The sequence below is a fragment of the Rhincodon typus genome, chromosome 21 (assembly GCF_021869965.1).
Source record: "Rhincodon typus isolate 14 chromosome 21, sRhiTyp1.1, whole genome shotgun sequence".
Lineage (NCBI taxonomy): Eukaryota > Metazoa > Chordata > Chondrichthyes > Orectolobiformes > Rhincodontidae > Rhincodon > Rhincodon typus.
In genome coordinates, this window is record NC_063352.1 from 42,774,465 (window position 1) to 42,792,008 (window position 17,544).

The window sequence follows — 17,544 nt, forward strand, 5'->3', positions numbered from 1 at the left end:
TGTCTAGCCAACCTCTAGACAGAAGGGTAAGTAGTGAGAAACATCAGCAAGTACAAGTTTGTTGTGTTTCTGTTCTCAGTATGTATTACTGGTTTCTCTTTTCAGCTGAGGTGCATGTCTGCAAGACTAACTTCGAACAGAACCACACCAGCCATAGAGACTCTCCCTGTGGATGTTCTCCTATTCTTCAAGTATGTTCTATTTCAGTAGATTTTTACTCAATTTTTTTTTGAATGATGCTTTATTGACGAGTATCTCCGAATGCGTAAGGACGTTTGTGCATTCCCTTAGATATAAAACTGGAGTACATTTATCAAAAGTATGTTGACTTAATGGAAAATATGAAGAGTTCAACTCAATAGGCAGTAGATTAGTTGATATGTCAAAACCATGAGATCTCTTCATGTCCTGGTAATTCTGTAGATATTTTCATTTCTCTTCCACTCATTGCATCAGAGAAATGTAATGCAGTTGTTTCAGGACATAGAAAATACAGTTATTGGAAGAGATGCATATTCCCAGCAAATTGGAGAGCAGCATTGGGATTAATGACTTCTACACAGGCTCAGATACCAAGAACAGGTGGTCTGTATGAGTCATTTTTAAACAATGTTTGTGTATGGTGTTTATAAATTGAGGTATATGCCCCTTTGAATTTTTTAAGAACTAGTTTTTCTGATTAAACAGGAGGAGAGAACAGAAGAGTATTTTGTATTTAAACTGGAGGAATTACCAATTAAGTGGTTCATTCTCCTTCATATAATCTGAACAAACTCCTATTTCCTTCTGTAGCTCTGCACAGTTCAGGAGTTCCTTCAACTGCCAAACATTCTTCAAATTAGTTGGGAAATCAAATATTGACGTCTTGAGAAAGGGATCAAGAAGAAGACGGAACCTGTTATATGATGCCATGACCTGCTTGGTAAGGATGACGTGCTGAGCTAGTACAAGCTGGGGATAGTTGTAACCAACATCCCAATAGCACTGATGAAAGCCAGTTATACGTTGTGTCGATGTAAATTTAAGAGAAATGCCTGACCACTCCAACCTTGCATTAGAGTGACAAGTAAGGACAGCCCTTTGAGAGTCAGCACTTCAGTAGCACCGAAGGCAGAGCAATGGTCACAATTAATCGCTGAGAGCTCAGTTTTCTTTCTCAGTTCCATTTCTTGACTTATCTTTCTGCTCTCCCAATCTACCTCCTTTCAAAATGGCCAGTATTCACTTTGAATGTTGCTCATCAGTACATTGGTTTGAACATTGAAATTTGAGCATGCACGAGTGATGAAGAGATGTTAAATATTTATGTTGGGAGAATACAGTTACCTACAATAACTACGTATGACATACCCCTGAGGACTATAGTCAGCTACCTGTCTCCAGACACGGCTCAAAAGTGATGTCAAAAAAAAATTGCCAGAGCAGGCTCTACCTTTTCCCATTTACACATGATACATTGTAGGATATAAGGCGTCAGTCTTGCAGTGATATTTGGTGGGTACAAAGCTACGGTATCACCAACCCTACAATATGCCTGTGTATCTTAGAGTTCTGCATTATTCCTCAAATCGGACGGTGTGGACATTTAGAACCTACAGCTGATAACCAAAGAAATAATAAAGGGGGAGAAGATGAACTTTTAGGGTAAACTTGCAGATAATCTCAAGATTGACAGCAAGACTTTTATTAGATATATAAAAAGAAAGAGCTGGGCCAAAGTGAATATAGGTCCCTTAGAGAACGAGGCTGGAGAAATAATAATGCAGGAAATGGCAGAGGAGTTGAATGAATATTTTGCATCAGTCTTCACATTCCGAAAATGCTAAATACTCAAGGTGCTAAAGGAAGAGAAGGTCTAGTGCTTGGTAAAGTTTTAGCAAACCTTCCCTGTTTTGTACTCTATTCCTTTGAAATAAAGGCCAACATTCAACTTCACTTCCCCATTATCTGCTGAACTTGTATGATAGCTTCTTTGTGATTTATGGATGAGGACAATTACTAGCACTAGAGAAAAAGTGCTAGGGGAAAAACTAATGAGACTAAAGGCTGACAAGTCCCTTGGACCTGATGGATTGCATCCTAGGATATTAAAGGAAATAGCTAAAGAAATGGTGAACACACTGGAAGAAATCTTCCAGGATTTCTTCGATTCTGGAAAAGTGCCAGAGGTTTGGAAATCTTCCAATATAACACCCATATTCAAAAAGGGAAGGAGACAAGAAACAGGTAATTGGAGGCCCATTTGTATAACATCTGTTCCTGAGAAAATGTTAATGCTTAATATAAAGAATTAATAGCAGAGCATTTACAGGAGGCAATGGCGTAGCGGTATTATCGCTGGACTGTTAATCCAGAGACCCAGATAATGTTCTGGGGACGCAGGCTCGAATCCCACCACAGCAGATGGTGGAATTTGAATTCAATAAAAATATCTGGAATTAAGAGTCTAATGATGACTGTGAATCCATTGTCAATTGTTGGAAAAACCCATCTGGTTCACTAATGTCCTTTAGAGAAGGAAACTGCCATGCTTACCTGGTCTGGTGTACATGTGACTCCAGACCCACAACAATGTGGTTGACTCTAAACTGCCCTCTGGGCAATTAGGGATGGGCAATAAATGCTGCCCGGTCAGCAATGCCCTCATCCCGTGAATGAGTGAAGAATAAATACGAAAAGCAAAGTCCATGTGATTTCCTGAAGGGGAAATCATGCCTGGCACATTCGTTAATTTTCTTTTGAGGTAATAGTAAAGGGGAAGTCATGGATATAATATATTTGGATTTTCAGAAGGTGTTTGATAAGGTGTCAGACGATAGGCTACTTGATAAATTGCCATGGTGCTTGAGGTACTGTATTACCGTGGATCAAAGATTGGCTAACAAATAGAAGACAGAGTTGGGGAAAGAGGACATTTTCAGAATGACAACGTATAACTGGTGGAGTGTTATAGGCAACAGTACTATGGCCATAATTATTTACAATGTGTGTTCATTACTTTGATGAGGAAAATGATGATACAATTGCCAAGTTTGAGATGATGTAAAATAGGAGGTAAGGCTCATGATAAGAATAGCACAAAGGGTCTGCAGAGGGATACAGACAGGTTACGTGATTTAGCAGATGTAATGTAATGTGGGAAAATTTGGCATTAAGCACCTTGACAGGAAGAATAGAGGAGTTGAATATTAGTTAAATGGAGAAGGACTGCAGAAAGATACAGTGCAGAAGTATTTGGAAGTCCTCATTCATGAATAACAGAAAAGGTGTCACACAAGTTCAGCAGTTAATGGGGAAGGGAAATGGAAGGATTTACAGCATCTGCAGCTCTTTCAGTTTTTATTAAGGGAAATGCAATGTTGGTCTTTATTCAAAGGAATGGATTATAAAATAGGGAAGCTTTGCTAAATCTATACCAGGCCCTGTTCAGACCACACCTGAAATACTGTGAACAGTTTTGGGCCTCTTATCTCAGGAGAGATAAGCTGGCATTGGAGGAATCCTGAGACGGTTCATTAATTTGATCCCGATGTGGAGGGAGTTTCTTCTGAAGAGAGGTTGAGTAGGTTGGACCTGTACTCATTGGAATACAGAAGAATGGGTAGCAACCTTACTGAAACATACAAACGTCTTAGACAACTTGACAGACTGAAAGGCTGTTTCGTCTTGTGGGAGAGTCTAGGACCACAGGACACAATCTCAGATTTAGGGGTTGCACACTTAAGACAGAAATGAGGAATTTCTTCTCTGAGGGTGGTAAATCTGTAAATTCTTTACCGCAGAGGGTTGTAGAGGCTGGGTTATTATGTATATTCAAGTCTGAGATAAACAGATTTCCATTCAGTCAGAGAATTGAGTGTTATGGGGCAAATGGAGTTGAGAATTATAAGATGAGCCACGATCTCACTGAATGGCAGAGTATATTCAATTGCTCGTAATCTGCTCCGAAGTTTTATGATTTTACGGTTAAACTCCTTTAGGTGATCATGTATTTCAACTTAAACTCTGAAACAACTGCAAGATTGGCCAAGAATACATTTCAAGTACTCTTTGAAGGTGATTTAGGAAATGTGGCATTCCACCATAGACTGAGAGGAAAATTGTCCGAAAGGCTCCACGTGGGCAGTGTCCTCAAGTTGTGCCATTGTTTCCTTTTAGCAGCGAAGAGTACAAGTAGCTAAGTTCAAAGGGAGCTGGTAAAACATAGCTGTTGCAGCAAAATCAAACAGTTCAGCCCTGCCCACACTGTGGAAAGAGATTCAGGTCTGAAGTAGACTCCACAACTATATTAGTATACAGACAAGATGACTACCCAGGCATAAAGTGGTCATCTTCAATACACCAAGGGAAAGTGGTGAGGAGAATCACGTTAGCGGCCATAGGTGTGGTAGGCTGCACTTACAAATGAACATGATAGAAAACGGACATTTTAATTTACTAGTAGACTTCATGAAACTACTCATTCTTTGAGACTAGAACGTATTGATAGATTTCTAAAGCAGGCTTCGTGGTCTTTGCTAGGCCGAGTGCATATATCGTATCCCGTTTTAGTGGTACCCTTTGCACGGAAAGCTGAGAGTTATACTGTTCGAGGGTTGTGCTCTTTTGTAAACGAGAGAGCACAACCTGCGAACAGCTCTACTTCCTACATGGATGCCTCAGGAACCAAGTATTACCACGCAGTGTGAAGTACAAACCACCCATCAACAACCCATAAGCCTGGAAAACGGCAGAACAAAACGGCCGCAAGATGGTAAAGATAATGATAAACGACGCACACAACCGGCTCCACAAATGCAACAGAGAAATTATGCGCCAAAAAACGTTTTTCCCGGAAGCTGCCAATCAAGACTGGACAACCGACATGGAACAAGCCATTAACATCAGCCGACAGACCACAAGAGCCAAGAAAAGACAGACCCTGCAAGACAAGCTAACCACACTTACCCACAAAAACGACAACAACAGAACTGACACATGGATAAGGAACCTCTCCGACAGAAAACTGACAGACGCGGAAAAAGCCGTTCTCACCCAGGGACTGAACTACAACTACAGGGATGCCAACAAAACGGAATTGCTAGCTACACTGGAAGCCGCACTCAAGACCAACAATATCAACGAAAAAACACATCAAATTATAAGACAGACGGTAGTCCTGACACTAACCAGAAAGAGGGAACTCAACACCCTCAACACATGGGAAAGACAAGCCCTGGACAGATTAAAGAAGGACAAGAACATCACTATACTACCTGCAGACAAAGGGTGCATGACAGTGATAATGAATGAAAAGGACTACATCTCCAAAGCACAAGCACTGCTCGCCGACAAGAACACATACCGACCAGTACAGACTGACCCGACACCACAACTAGGCAACAAAATCCTATACACGCTACAAAGACTTAAACAAACAGGACAGATCAACAAAACAGACTTCTTAAGAATGAAACCCGAAGGAACCAACACACAAACGAGTGAGAGTTATACTCTTCAGGGAATGAACCATAATCCATTCCGACACTTAGTGCTGTGAGAGCTGCACTCATTCATATACCAAATAGATCTAACTCCTTGTGGACTTGTTTCTGAACTATGGAACTATATTTAAATTTGCTTTTACTTTCACAAATAAAACCATATCAGCAACAGGGCCAAATGATTTTTTGCAATGCAATAATGCTTAAAAATTTCTCAATTTATGCTGCATTATCAATATTCTTGATTGGCATAGTAAATTTTTTATTTGATTGCCTGATCAGCATCACAGAGAAGAATGAATACTGCATCAGTGTCCAACTAATTCTCCTGAGGTTGCATTGTCAGCTGATAGTGAGTGAATCCATGGTCAAATTAAAATCTCTCCCTCATAATGTTGATAAATTATGATTGTGCTATTTTATGCAGTCTTTGTTGTCAAGTTATGAAGGTGAACTGGATCTCATTTGTTTTTGACTGTATCCTGCTGCTGAATTGAAATTGCTTATGTTTCCAATTACTCAGGGAATTTCTGGCAGGAATCTGACGAAGGAGAGTGTGACAATCCTGGGTAAATTGGTGTGTGACCTTGACGGATCCATCATCGCAGAATCTGATATTTCCATCTTGGACGCATTGAAAATATGTCGCTCATACAGTGAGGATCAGAAGAGAGCCATTGAAGGTCGCCTTAAGAGTGGGGCCAGCAGATATGGGTGAGTGTGAAATGTTCACATAATTCCATACACATTACACCCGAGGACCTCAATTTCATGCTACATGTAATTCCAAGAGGAATGTACGTACTTTCTTTAGAAGAAACCCTACACACATGTGAGTGAAAGTGGTAGATGATATTAGGAACAGGCTTAAGCTTGAAGTTTGGCAGCTTCCAACAATAGATCTGTATGTGTGCTTTGGAAGAACAAGTGATTTTACCTATGGTACCCAGAACTTTGTACTTTGTTTGAGACTTTGTTCGCTTCAAATCTGGTGTTGTTTTAAATAAATTGATAGAGATTCATCACCATACTTACTCAACCGTTCCATTGTTGATTTATTTCATAACTGTCAGGATGGCAAAAGGCAAGCGAGAAAAACCTTTCTCCTCTTAAGTTCTAACACTTCTTATTTTTCTCAGCACTCTCAGTATAACGTTCTTTAATTCAGTTCTTCTTTATCTGCAGTGTTCCTTCGTCATGGTCATCATCGACAATCCAAGATCTTGGAAACCTTCCTTTGACATTGACTGACACATGGACTCTAATAAACAGGGTATGGTTGATTTGGTTGAAGGTTGATTCAGATACTTATGTTTATGAGACAATAGTTAAACTGCCGCCAGTCCTCTTTCTCTAATGAGAGAGCAACACTAAGGTCCTGTGGGACTATGGTGACTTTATTTCAAAATTTCCTAACTGTAATATAATAGACTCTATAGGTTAAGCATTTTCCTGAGAAACTTAAGTGATCCATCCCCATGTAATTAATACACATTCTCGTTTTATCAAAACATGAGTATTGTTTGAATTCGTTGCCATGTGCATGCTAACTTTAGTAACATGAATATTTATACTGGACAATAGGTCAACGATGTGGTACCATTAATCAAGAAGAGTAGTGAGGATATAACAGGGAGCTATAGGCTAGTGAGTCCGACATCAATGGTAGGGAAACCTTTGGGGGGGAAAACAAAAGCTGAGGAATAGAATTATCTCTTGGCAAAGCAAGATTCAATCAACTGCAGTCAGACCTTTGTCAGGGGAGATCATGTTTGACAGGTTTGATTGACCTTTACAAAGAGATGACTTTTTAAAAATTCATTCAGAGGAGTGGGCCAGCATTCATTGCCCATCCCTAATGGCCCAAGGGCGATTGAAAATCAACCACATTGCTGTGGGTCTGGAGTCACATGTCATCCAGACCAGGTAAGGGTGGCAGTTTACTTCTCTGAAGGACAATAGTGAACAAGGTCATTTTTTTTCTGATATTGACAATGGTTTCATGATCATTATTAGACGTCTTTGGAATTCAAATTCAACCATGTGCCATGGCAGGATTCAAACCCAGATCCCCAGAACATTACCTGAGTCTTGGGATTCATAGTCTACTGATGGTACCACAAGGTTCTTGCCTCCCCTAGATGTGTAGATGAGGGGAGTGTGATTCAGATACTCTCCATGGATTTCAGTAAGGCTTTTGACAAGGTTCTTGTCGCATGGGACAGTGATTCAAAAAGGTAAGAGCCCATGGGATTAGGGCAATTTGGCAGATTGAATCCAAAAGTAGCCAAGTGGCAGAAAGCAGAGGCAAATGGTTGAAGATTGTTTTTATGACTGGAAACAATATATGTTGTAGCATGCCATAGGGTTTGGTGATGGGTCCTTTGCCGTTTGCACGGTGCATTGTTGACCTCGACATGAACGTAGGAGATTGTGAGTTCACAGATGACATGGGAATTGGTGGCATGGGACAGAATAAGGAGGAAAGCCTTAGACTACAGTACAATACAGATGGGCTGAACATTTGTAAGTGGAATTTAATCCTGAAAAGTACGAGGTGATGTATTTTGGGAGGACGAACAAGCTGAGGGAGTAGCTGTTAAATGATAGGACCCTCCAAAGTACAGGAGATCAGAGGAACCTTGTTGTGCATGTCCTTAGATTCTTGAAGGCAGCAGGATAGATGGATAAGGTGGTTAAGAAAGCAGGTGGAACACTTGCCTTTATCAGCCAAGGCATTGAATGCAAGAGAGGGAACATTAAGATGGAGCTGTTTAAGATGTTAATTAGACCAAAGCTGGGGTACTGTGTGCACTTCTGGTCGCTACACTACAGGTAAGTTGTGATTGCTCCAAAAAGGATGCAGAAGAGATTCATCAGGATGTTGCCTATGGTAGAGTGATTCAGGTATGAAGACAGACTAGATAGGCTGGGGTTTGTTTTCCTTGGCACAGAGAAGGCTGAGGAAAGACCTGATTGAGGTATACAAAATTATGAGGGCCTTAAATAGACGAGATAGGAAGAAACATTTCCCATTAATAGAGCAGTCAATAACCAGGGGGCATAGATTTGAGGAAAGGTATAGAAAATTCAGAGGAGATTAAAGGAATTTTTCTTTTAATCCCAGATGGTGGTGGGTATCTGGAACTCACTGTCTGAAAGGGTGGTAGAGAAGGGAGTCATCACAACATTGAACAAGTATTTAGATAAACAGTTCAAACACCATAGTATGCAGGAATACGGGTCAGGTGCTTGAAAACAGGACTAGAGTAGATACGTGTTGACAACTGTCACATACATGACGGGCTGAAGGGCCTCTTTCTATGCTGTAAAATTCCATGACTTTGTGGTTATTTTAATTAGGTTTATCGCTCATTCAAAATGAATATTTATGGGTTGTAGCTGCCATTGAAATCTGGAGAAGATTATTCAGAAATCTGGAGCTGCTTTTACCTCTGGAGATGTTATTTTTGCAACATGCTTAGCTGTTGAAAGCTTAGTTTTAATTTGTGATGTAGAGAATAGGGTTTGTGCAGCCACCATTCATTTGATGTAACTCTGACCTGCTCTGACAGGTTATTATATATCTGATTTGATTTGATTTATGGCTGTTATATGTACCTAAGTACAGTAAAAGATTTTGTTTTGCATGCAGTACAGGCAGATTATAAGCTACAAAGACATACAGGGTGTTTAGATACAGCAAGGAATACAAGGTTACAGCTGCACAGGAGGTGCACAAAAGCACAATCAATATTAGATTTGAAATTAGAGAGGTCCATTCTGCAGTCTAATAACAACAGGGAAGAAGCTGTTTGTGAACCTGTTGGTACATGTGTTTAAACGTCTGTATCTGAAGAATGTTCTCTTTAAATACACACATTGACAGATCAGGAATTATTTTTGTTGAAACTCCTCAGCATCCATTTTGTCCAATGCAGGTTGTCCTTCTTGAAGCTCTTCCAAGATTTATAAAGAAAGCGAAACGTTCGAGACCTCCTTATGACATCCTGGTCTTTATAAATCAGCTCAATCTGCGAAGATCAAACAATACAGCAAGTATGTCGTTGGAATAAGTATTAAATAAAATGTATCTGCAACTCATCAATAAGAGGGCAGGTCTGGTCTTTAAAAGGGTGATACAGCTTCAGTTCATTAAATGGAAAGGGAGGTTTTCAAACGACTTTACAATCCGTCTGATTGTTCAATATGCTGAGTTCAACGGAATATAATAGCATTGAAGTTTTAGATCGGAATATAACTTCGGAGTTTACACAGAGGCAAACCCATTGAGAAGAACTTATTAAGGTGCAAAAGCAATTTGTGTGCTCTAAATGCTACATGCTTAAAGAGTACGTTCGTGGAACTGTGTGTTAAATGATCTCTTTCCCGGTGGCAAAGTCGTTATTTCCACTGTACATATTAACAAGAGATACTTTAATGTTCTTTGTCAACTGCAGGCCAGTAATGCTGTAGATGCCATCTTTCCTCAGCCCTTCTGTAGTCCAGGAATTACAGTGTTAAAATGACCGCTTGTATTTTGAGAGCTAAATTACCAACAAACTGCAAAGTTCTATCTAATAGAGGTTTGTATTTCCAGACTGCACCGAGGGCTTAATCGCAGCAGAAGACATTAATGACCTGACCCCTGCAATCTATGGCCCGTCCCAGTTAGACCTCTGTTTGGGTGACCGTGTGCTGAAAGACAATGTGCTCCAACTGGGAGCTCTTGCCTTTAATCCTACTCAGCTGGAAGTTCTGAAAAAGAGACTATTGAAGGTATGTGACCATGAAGTAAAATGAGGAGGAAGAACCTTTGCCTTAAAATCAAGCTCTTCACTACCTTAGAAATGTCCACAGTGTGGAACAGCTTGTATTACAGTGAGTTAATTATGTGGTTAAACATGACAGTCACTTTGCACAAATTTATTTTGCTGCCTAATTTATTTTAGTGATATTTAGAGAAAGTGGAGGCTCTATGGCACAGTGTAGTGTGCATCCTTCGGGGCCAGAACCTCTGGGTTCAAGTCCCCAACAATACATTTTACCCAAGGCAGGAGTGTTCCCCAAAGGGGAAGAACTGTGCATAATGATATGCTAAGAAGGAGAAAAGGGGAGAACATAGGAATGAACATAGGAATGGGAGTAGGCCATTCAGCCTGTTGAGCCTGTCCTACCATTCAGTATGATCATGGTTGATCGAAGACTTCAATGCCTTTTACCTACCCCATCCCCTTTACTCAACTATCAATCAATCAATCTCACTATCAATCTCTACCTCAAACACACTCAAAGACTGAGCTTCCACAGTCTTCTGAGGTAGACAGTTCCAAAGACTCTGAGTAAAAGAAATTCTCAGAATCTCTGAGATACGTGGCACCACCTTGCTGTCGATAGAACTTTCACATCCACTTGAGAGGTCAGAAGATGTCCCCCTTTGACCTTTCTGAAATAACTCTTCAGAGGCCAGCATCCCATCATCAATCACCCTTTGTTTACAATGCAGAGCCTTTCAGAAAAGCCCTGCCTCTCATTGAATCAGGCATTCAGGGCTCAATATCCCTGACATTCACCCTTTTATATCAACCAGGGAGCCCTGAATGGACCAGATTAATAATTCCAGTCATGGAACTTATATTCCATAAGGTCCAGATGACTGACCTTGTTACAATCACCACATTGTCATCCCAAAATTGCCAACTGTTACAGTATAGAGCCCCCTCAATGCTGCATTGTATGATCAGATTTGATTGTGTGCTCTATTCTCTGCAGTGAAGCCCGAACAGGAAAAAAGAATAATGAAACACACGACCAAGATTCCTTTACAAACTTACTGTTAAAATACTGACAATAGTATGATCTAAATTCGACACATGCAGGTGCAGAGTCTCAAAACCCCCAACTTTGGAACCTAATCATTGTGATAGTTTTGATCTTGTTGGTTTCCAGTCTGGGTAGGTTCAGGTCAGGCAATTCAGACCAGGATAACGGTCTCTTGGGCAACTGAGAGCACAGGAGAAGATGGGTGTTCAAAGCCAATAACCAGGCAGCACATTGCCTTACAAGCCATTAAGTTATTTTAGTCAGTTAATAAGAATTAAAAGACACACAAAGCAGCTTGAAGGAATGTCCAGGTCTTGGACTTGGCAGTTTTGAATATCCAGATTTGCGATACTGTACATGTATAACTAGAAATTAATTAATTGCTAAATATTCCGTATCTAAAACGCAATCTGAATTTGAATACAGGAAATCACTACTTTAAAAACTGACCACATTTGATTATTTCCGATTCCCTGAAACAGATTTATCCCAGTGGACTACGTGAAAACCAGATTCAACTTTTGGGGAACATATCAACTGTGTTTAATGTGACAGAAGTCAGCAGCTGGAATATCACTCGAGTTGAGACACTTTCTGCATTAATGAAGCAACAGCTGGACAACATAACGGTACTGAAACCAGGAGAATATTCCTGTTAAGTTATTGTTATCTGCAGAGAAAGGATAACTGGATGAGGAAAGATAACTGGAATGTACACTTACCAATGGTTAAGACCACCAACTTTCTTAAAGCAAAGTTCGTATTGTGTCAGTTTTAACTAAAAAGATGTTTAAAGCCTCTCCAATATTTGTTTGTGGTGTTTATTTCCTGTGAACGGTGCAGTTGAAATATGGTCCAAATTAAAAAAGCCTTATTGATGGATGTTTTCTAAATAATGTTGTATAACAACAGGAGTTTTATTTGTATCTTATATACTTTTAAATTTGAGATAAGTGAGCATCCCAAAAAGAAGCACCTTAAATTTTTAGGTCCTACTTTCTGACAGGGTATCTCTTTGACATCTCGTTCAACAGGTCAAATCCATTGTCACAAGATACCTCCAGTTAGATGGTGTTCTAAATACAGTTTCTTTGAAAGCTATTGGTGGACCCAGCTTATGTACTTTGGACAAAATGCAGCTGTTGACAATTTCAAACTTGACGTGAGTTTTGTATCGTTTCATTGCTAGTTTCCTGATGAGTGAAATGTGATTGTGTTCAACAGTGTCAAGTAACTCAATGCAAAATTAACATCATAACCTTTCTCCCACAGGGATGCAGGAGCTTTGGATCTTACTGCGTGCACGCAGTTAAAGAAAGATTTGTTTTATCAACGGGCATTCTCGGAATTGAGGTCTCAGCAAAGTGACCCAATCCCCTACTTCCAGCTGATAAAGGCCTATATTGGTGAGTAAAAGGACTCTGAAGGAATCCCACAACCACTGAGGTGGAGTTTCAACCTTTCCAGTCTGGAGTTAACACTAACTCACTGGACCAACAATACTTACTGAAATTCAGAAGCTCAGATTGACAAAGCTTCCAGACCATCAACTGTGTGCGGAAACATTACTGCAGTTTATACATCTGAGAGTATCTCCCTTCACTCCTTGTGCAATATTTTTGATGGCGTTTTCATCTTGTTTAATCAATTACTGGTCCAATGATATTACAACTCAGTCAAATTAGTAGAAATAACCAGTTAGCTGTAACTCATTTATATGACAGAATGATGAATGCTATTGAAATGCGAACAAAAACAGAAGCATTTGCCAGTGATAGAGCTGCATTTGAAGGTTTTTAGTCCACCAGTGGATAATTCTGAGGAAGACATTGTTCCAACCCCAAGTTAACAAAAAGTCTGAGCATCTTGCTGCCATTTCAAAGGGGATGTTAGGTGCATTCACGCATCAATTGATGCATTCATGTAAGTAAGTTTAGGGTCATTAGGCCTGATGGTGGAGTGATGGGCTGAAATCTTGGTCCGTGCCAGCAATTCTTCTAAATTGGGATGGGCGGCAAATGCTTTTCCATTTAAAGTTTTTTCAAGTATGTTAAATGACGCATTGTCTGAAATAACTCCATGAAGGCCAGTATCCCGTCACCAGCTCACCCTTTATTTACACATGCACAGTACTTGACACTGATCCAGCTCCCTCAGAGCCAGCTCTTCGAGCGAACAGAACCCCTGACACTTCTGTTTATATCTGTCAGCCAGGGCTCCCTGATTGGACCAGATTAACAGCCCCAATCAGGCGACTTATATTCTATGAGGTCCACTTGGCTGACCTTGTTACAGTCACTACAGTATCCATAGAAACTGTCCAAGACTGTGCAATTGCTTTTTCAGGGCCATCTGTTTCCCTCTGCCATGAATGCCCATTTGTCACCTGACCTTCCAAGCTTCACCCAGAGTGTGTATTTCTGGCTGTAAGGAAGGCTACAGCTAAGATACGGTGTTTTTTTTCCCCACAGCTGGTGCTCCAGCTGATGATCTAAAGTCTCTTGCTAACAACAGGATCAACATGGACTTTGAAACCTTCAAGGGCTTGAATCCTGGTGAAGTTAAGGTGAGTACAGTCTAATTATGAGTATGTTTGGAAGACAGTAGTTATAGTTTCTTTGTCTCAGATTTTATTCTCAGCTCACGCACTGGATCTCTGAAGCATCACAGCTAATTGATGATATGCCATTGTAAAATTGACCATCAGTAACAGAAGTTAAAAGAAACTAATTGTCTTTGCTGTTATATAATAGAAAATATAATCAATGAAAAGGGTAGTTAACTTGCAGTCAATGTTGTATTCTTTAGAATTCTAAGTGAGAGAACCTTAAAGCAATAAAATGCAGAGGGCAAGAAGCATCTGATTGAATGAATATTGCAAGCTGTGAAGACAAGGGCGAAGTATTTGGATTCCTGGCTGAACTGCTGACACAGAACAAAACAATGCAATCTTTAGTCTTCCTGTTGAAAGATTGAGAAACCATATGCAAGAGATGCGTTATCTGGATGATAGTAGAACGGGACTTATACTGTGAATATATGCAACTCTGTAATATGTGTTATACACTCCTGAATTCGAAATGGGGACCAGTAAACATCAGAGCACAGACTGTGAATATATAATTCAAACAAACTTAAAAAGTGCAATAGGTACCTTCTTCTCAATAATGCGCGAATCTCTGGAAGGAATTGAAAATATTACAACATGATAGCTAGTTGAAATTTGACAGAGCTAGAACCATGCTCCAACTTAATTTCACATTGCGAGGTAAATTGGTGATGAGGCATGAACCTTAAAATGTTGTGTTCATTAATTAATTTCTTTATCCTTCAGAAACTGACTTCCCAGGATCTGATTAACCTGCTTGGTATTAACCTCCAAGATCTTCAGCGTGGAGTGAATGAAACTGTAGTGGTCATCTGGGTGGCCTCACACACTGAGTCTGAAGTGAGGAGACTGGGATTGACTGGAGGAATTCCTGACAATTCATCAGGTACTTGCCTATTATTTGCCATGTATTTAAAAGCCTCCAGGCACTTTCAACATATTTTCTACAGCAATAACTTTAATATAGTACCTTTTACATGATGAAACATCACAAGTTGCTACACAGATGGTTTATAAAGCAAATTTAGACTGAGCTACATGAGGTGGTATGAGAGCAGATAGCCAGAAACTGGGTCGTAGACTTTGGATATAAAATATCCTTGAAGGAGGACAGACAAGTGGAGAGGTTGAAGGAGAAAATTTCAGAGCTTAGGACCCAGGAAGCTGGTGGCAACAGCAGACCAATAAATTCTGGCTGCTCAAGAGAACAGAATTTAAATGATGCAGATATCTCAGAAGTTAATATTGTAAAAATGTGGACGTATTTGAAAACAAGAATGAGAGATTTAGAATCACAGCATTGTTGATAGGCCACCAGTATAGGGAGCATGCATGGGATGAATGGAATTTGTCACAAATTTGGAAATGGCCTGTAGATATTTGAATAGTCTCAAATTTACAAAGAGTAGAATGTGGAAGACTAATTAGGAGTGCATTCAAGTAGCCAAGATCAGTGTTAACAAAGGTGTGTGTGAGTATTTTATGAACAAATGAACTGAGACAAGACAGAACCAGGTGATAGTACAAAGGTTGAAGGTGTGGATATGTGGTTGGAAACTCACTTTTGAAACCAAATTTGCAAATGGCCAGGATTATTCCCAGACAGTTGCTAGGGAGATGGGGTGAAGTCAGTAATGGGAGAATCTATAGCATGGATCAAAGCCAATGGATTTGGTCTTTCTATAATTGAATTGGAGGAAGATCCTGCTCACCAGGTACTGGATGTCAAATGGATGTCAAAAAAAAGGCCTGAAAATTTAGTAACAGTAAATGAGCTGAGAGTGACAGTGCTAAGGTGGAGCTGGATGTCATTCAGAGTCCATTTGCACATGTGTAACCTGGTGATTTTTATGTTATTTTATACCAATAATTACACACATCAATTGTAATGTATGGGATTATGAATGTCACAGTATAGTGACATGAAAGTGGAAAGTGCTGGAGAAATTCTGGTAGCATGTGTGGAGAGAGAAATAGAGATAAACATCTTGAGGCCAGTGACTCCTGTTACAAAGAAAAGTCATAGCTGACTCAAAACATCCAATTTGTTTCTCTCTCTGCACAAGCTGCCAGATCTGCTGAGTTTCTCCAGCATATTCGGTTTTTATTTCAAATCTCCTTGAACAATAGCCCTTCTATTCTAAAGTACAATGTTAATCTGTCATAAAGTATGGACACATTCTATTATGGAAATAGATGAGCTTCACTACCAAGGGGTTGTAATGTTCTCTAAATGTTTCCTATTTCTTCCGAAATCAGAATATCATTTAATTTAGTAAAATCATTGTTTCTAATACTGATGCATTATCAGAAGTATCTTCTAACAAAAGTCATTGTTTTATTTCAGAACCCCGGCCTGATGATAGGGTAAGGCTAACTAAACACTTTGCACTTAAAATGGGATCAATTTTCAATCCGATTTCTAACCTTATCAATCTTAAAGCCTCTATTTTGGATTCAGTCTCCATTTTATCAATGTACAGTTATTGATTTAAATTTTTGTGATTTTGTAATTGTTTCATATTTTTGCAAATATAAAATAATTTTTATAGAAATGCATGGTTTTTCAAGTTGTATTTATCCCATCAACTTAAGATATTCCAGTTGTAAACATATTATTGTGCTTTCTCTTCCTTAGCCTGGTAATACTACAGTTAATGGTGAGTATTTTGTCTACATTTTTTCCTGATTTTATCAGATAATTTTAGTGAAGCAATTTCTAAATACATTTTTGTTTTTTTCTGAAACAGAAACAACGCTGTGTACAGGTGTGAACAGGTAAGAATGTAAGAAGATTTTATTATAGGAGTAAGGATGTCTTGCTTCAATCTGTTGGAATCTTGATGAGACTCGAGGTATTATATACAGTTTGGCCCTTTTTATCTAAGGAAAGGTGTACCTTCCATAGAGGCAGTGCAAGGGATGTTCACTAGGTGAGTTCTGGGAAGATGCTATTGTAACACATAGGCTGTTCTGTCCAAAGTTCAGAGGAATGAGAGATAATCTCTTGAAACTTAGAATTTTTAAAGGTCTAGACACGTTAGGTGCACAAAAGATGTTTCTTTCTCTGACTGAGAGGTCTAGAATCAATGTCTCAGAATGATGACATCCGCAAGCTTGTGATGAGGAGGAATTTCTTCAGTCAGACGATACTGAATCGTTAGAATCCTGTATCCTAAATAGCTGTGAAAACGTAGTCATTTCATATGTTGAAGATAGGGATTGACAGATTTCTAGATGCTAGTCACACCAAGTGATGTGGTGACAGTACATGAAAATAGCAGTTGGATGCCGTATGGTGATGTCACTGGACTAGTGATCTGGAACCCAGGCCAAAGTTCTGGGCACATGAGTTCAAATCCCACCATGGCAGATTGGGAAAAGTGAATTGAATAGAAATCTGGAACCAAAAAGTTAACCTAATGGTGACCCTGTAACTCCTGTTGATTGTTTTATTTTAAAACAACAATCAGATTCACTAATGTCCTTCAGGGACGGAAGTCTGCTGTCCTTACCTGGTCTGGCCTACATGTGACTCCAGACCCGCAACAATGTGGTTGACTCATAACTGCCCTCTGCACAATTAGGCACAGGCAATAAATTCTGGCCCAGCTAGCTATGCCCATATTC

At 39.6% G+C, this 17,544-nt stretch overlaps 1 protein-coding gene across 1 annotated transcript in view; it reads left to right on the plus strand.

The window, feature by feature from the left end:
• Positions 1-17,544, plus strand: part of LOC109913006 — a 194,196-nt gene that overhangs the window by 43,210 nt on the left and 133,442 nt on the right. Inside the window, exons 35-48 of the mRNA XM_048609619.1 lie at positions 106-191; positions 793-922; positions 6,007-6,197; positions 6,669-6,756; positions 9,425-9,542; positions 10,084-10,262; positions 11,789-11,935; positions 12,341-12,468; positions 12,579-12,712; positions 13,778-13,872; positions 14,641-14,800; positions 16,262-16,281; positions 16,553-16,574; positions 16,665-16,692. Of these exons, the coding sequence (XP_048465576.1) occupies positions 106-191; positions 793-922; positions 6,007-6,197; positions 6,669-6,756; positions 9,425-9,542; positions 10,084-10,262; positions 11,789-11,935; positions 12,341-12,468; positions 12,579-12,712; positions 13,778-13,872; positions 14,641-14,800; positions 16,262-16,281; positions 16,553-16,574; positions 16,665-16,692 (1,526 nt within the window). The remainder of the gene's footprint in view (positions 1-105; positions 192-792; positions 923-6,006; positions 6,198-6,668; positions 6,757-9,424; positions 9,543-10,083; positions 10,263-11,788; positions 11,936-12,340; positions 12,469-12,578; positions 12,713-13,777; positions 13,873-14,640; positions 14,801-16,261; positions 16,282-16,552; positions 16,575-16,664; positions 16,693-17,544) is intronic.